This window comes from Aphanomyces astaci (assembly GCF_000520075.1).
Source record: "Aphanomyces astaci strain APO3 unplaced genomic scaffold supercont1.21, whole genome shotgun sequence".
NCBI lineage: Eukaryota > Oomycota > Saprolegniomycetes > Saprolegniales > Verrucalvaceae > Aphanomyces > Aphanomyces astaci.
This window is the reverse complement of record NW_009798284.1, coordinates 439,556-441,878: the sequence shown is the minus strand read 5'-3', so window position 1 is coordinate 441,878 and position 2,323 is coordinate 439,556. Positions and strand designations below refer to the sequence as shown.

Sequence of the window (2,323 nt, the reverse complement as noted above, 5' to 3'; positions counted from 1 at the left end):
GCCGGAGTTCTACCTTACAGCGATGTAAGTACGGTGCCACATCGTACAAAACCACGCCATCTTCTTGTTCCGTCGCATAGTAAATGCAGGTAGCGTGTACTACGCGATGGAATTCATAGCCAAGGTGTTTGGTCACTTCAGCATCACATGTGATTATTATTGCTCAGAGTTTTTTGGCATTTATAAAACCCAGTGAATTAGCTAAAATACCAGTTGTAAGAGCATCTGCACCGGTGCCAGTAACTGCCTGATTCCAGTAACTTAACCGGATGATTTACTGAACTTTGCTGAAATTCCCAAAAACGCGTTCGCACCAGCCCAGTAGCCCAATAAAAATTTACTGGACTCCACCAGACCAACAAAAAACCCAACAAATTTGTGTGTATTTTTGTTGGTCTGGTGGAGTTCAGTAAATCAATAGGCCAATCAAACACCCGGTAGAGAAGCGAACTCACTTCGCGATTGGGTTTGTTGCGGAATGAAGGAGCGCTCGAAGAACTTCACAGTGCACGAGCAGATCCAGCTTTGCCAAGCATGGCTGAGTGTGTCCCTCGACTCTGTAGTAGGCAATGACCAAACTGCCAGCAACTTCTTCGGTCGTGTAGCTGAAGCATTCAACAGCAATTCAGAGTGCACTCACAGGTATTTCAGTTATTGATTGAACACGGACATACAGCGGCACATTGAGCCTTTAATCGATTCGAATACAATAGAACCGGTGAAAGCCTCAACATACATTGGAGGGATACCATTAACAAGCAAGTTGCGTGCTTTGCCTCGGCGCTGAAGCTGTCGAAGTCGATCGTGCGTTCGGGATACAACAACGAGCAGTACTTAGCAGATGCTCATGAGTATTACAAGGCTCAAAAGTGGAACAAGAAACAGGCTTCGTTTCGATTGATGCATTGCTGGGAGATCCTTAAGGATCAACCCAAATGGATGCGCGAGTCATCTGACGCCGCACAACCTGCAGCGACCTCATCCGTCACGCCCACTACTGCTCTTGATACGTCGCAAGAAACTCGTCCACTAGGAGCGAAGCGCGCTAAACAGCAACAGAAAGGTATGACGTATAATATTTTGAATTGTATATTGCTTCGAAGTATAATTATATTTTTGTATAATATTTTGAATTGTATATTGCTTCGAAGTATAATTATATTTTTACAAAAATTTCGACTTAGATGCCCTCGATCATGGCTAAGATGCATGCTGACCTCGTTGCTGCGTTGGAGGCCAAGAATTCCATTGCTCAGCGTGCTCTTGACACGAAACTGTTTACAGTCGTGGTGCCGGATGATCCGGAGGCACAGCTCTTCTTTGCCATGAAAAGAAAAGAGGCGGTTTTGCGCGCCAGGGCCGATTTACTTCTGGCGGAAACTAAAGGCCTTGCTACTCCAAGCAAGCGCCAAAAAGTACTCTATTCATCGACATGCATGTGCTTTCATTACTAACATTAGCATTAGAGAGATTCACTTGGTGCCAGTGATATCATTGAAGCGTCCATGACAGCAGATCAGGTACATTTCTAGTTGTGACGACAATAATTTTTCAGAAATATTTAGACCGAGCTGTCGTATTGTTCGTTTGGTGCTTGCCCTGGCCTTGACACTTCGATTGTGAAGCACGCGTGCCAAGCGGTCGGTTGTGGTGGTTCGGTTCACCACCTCTGCTGCGTTGATGTCGATTGTCCTGAAGACACGTATTTCTGCTCCACTGGATGCATCAGCATGACGATGTAATAACCATGATAAATCGATTTTTCTTTGAAATGTTTCTATTTTTTATTTGTACAGTTTCCACCGGTGCTCAACTAAGTCGTGCATCAGCTTTGTGTGGACAGAACCATCCATGATCCTCGCAAACGATTGAATTCGGCTATCCAATGTCACGTTGTCAATGTTGGATGTCACAACAAATGGGTCCGTTGGCACGATGTCGTCCAAATATTCCAGCGTGGACATTTTATCGTCCATTTCGTCGTCGATAATCATGTTGTGCAAAACACAGCACGTAATTACCACGTTGTGCATGGCCGAACGATCCCACAGCTCACACGGGCGGGTCAAGACGTGCCAGCGTGCCTGGAGCATTCCAAACATTCGCTCAACATCCTTGCGGCGCGACTCCTGGTCCTTCTTGAACGCCTTCTCACGTGGAGACGTCGCCTTGGGCATTGTTTTGACAAAGGCTGCGTATGGGGGATAAATACCGTCAACTAGCCAGTACGGCATGTCGTACGTATTGCCGTTTACAGAATATTGCACGCGTGGGCATGATCCTACAGATATTTCAATCTCTATTTATTTTCAATTTATTTTTA

General features: G+C 45.5%; 2 protein-coding genes across 2 annotated transcripts; one reads left to right on the top strand and one right to left on the bottom strand.

Moving 5' to 3' along the window:
- Positions 1-478: 478 nt before the first annotated feature.
- H257_09040 (hypothetical protein) lies at positions 479-1,204 on the top strand (the record flags this gene model as incomplete). The annotated part of the gene is made up of 3 exons (XM_009835154.1): positions 479-642; positions 714-1,063; positions 1,185-1,204. 3 exons carry the CDS (start codon positions 479-481, stop codon positions 1,202-1,204), a joined length of 534 nt encoding a protein of 177 aa, XP_009833456.1.
- A 580-nt stretch (positions 1,205-1,784) lies between these two features.
- H257_09039 (hypothetical protein) lies at positions 1,785-2,177 on the bottom strand (the record flags this gene model as incomplete). The annotated part of the gene is made up of 1 exon (XM_009835153.1): positions 1,785-2,177. The coding sequence occupies one exon, from the start codon at positions 2,175-2,177 to the stop codon at positions 1,785-1,787; it is 393 nt and encodes a 130-aa protein (XP_009833455.1).
- Positions 2,178-2,323: the final 146 nt, after the last annotated feature.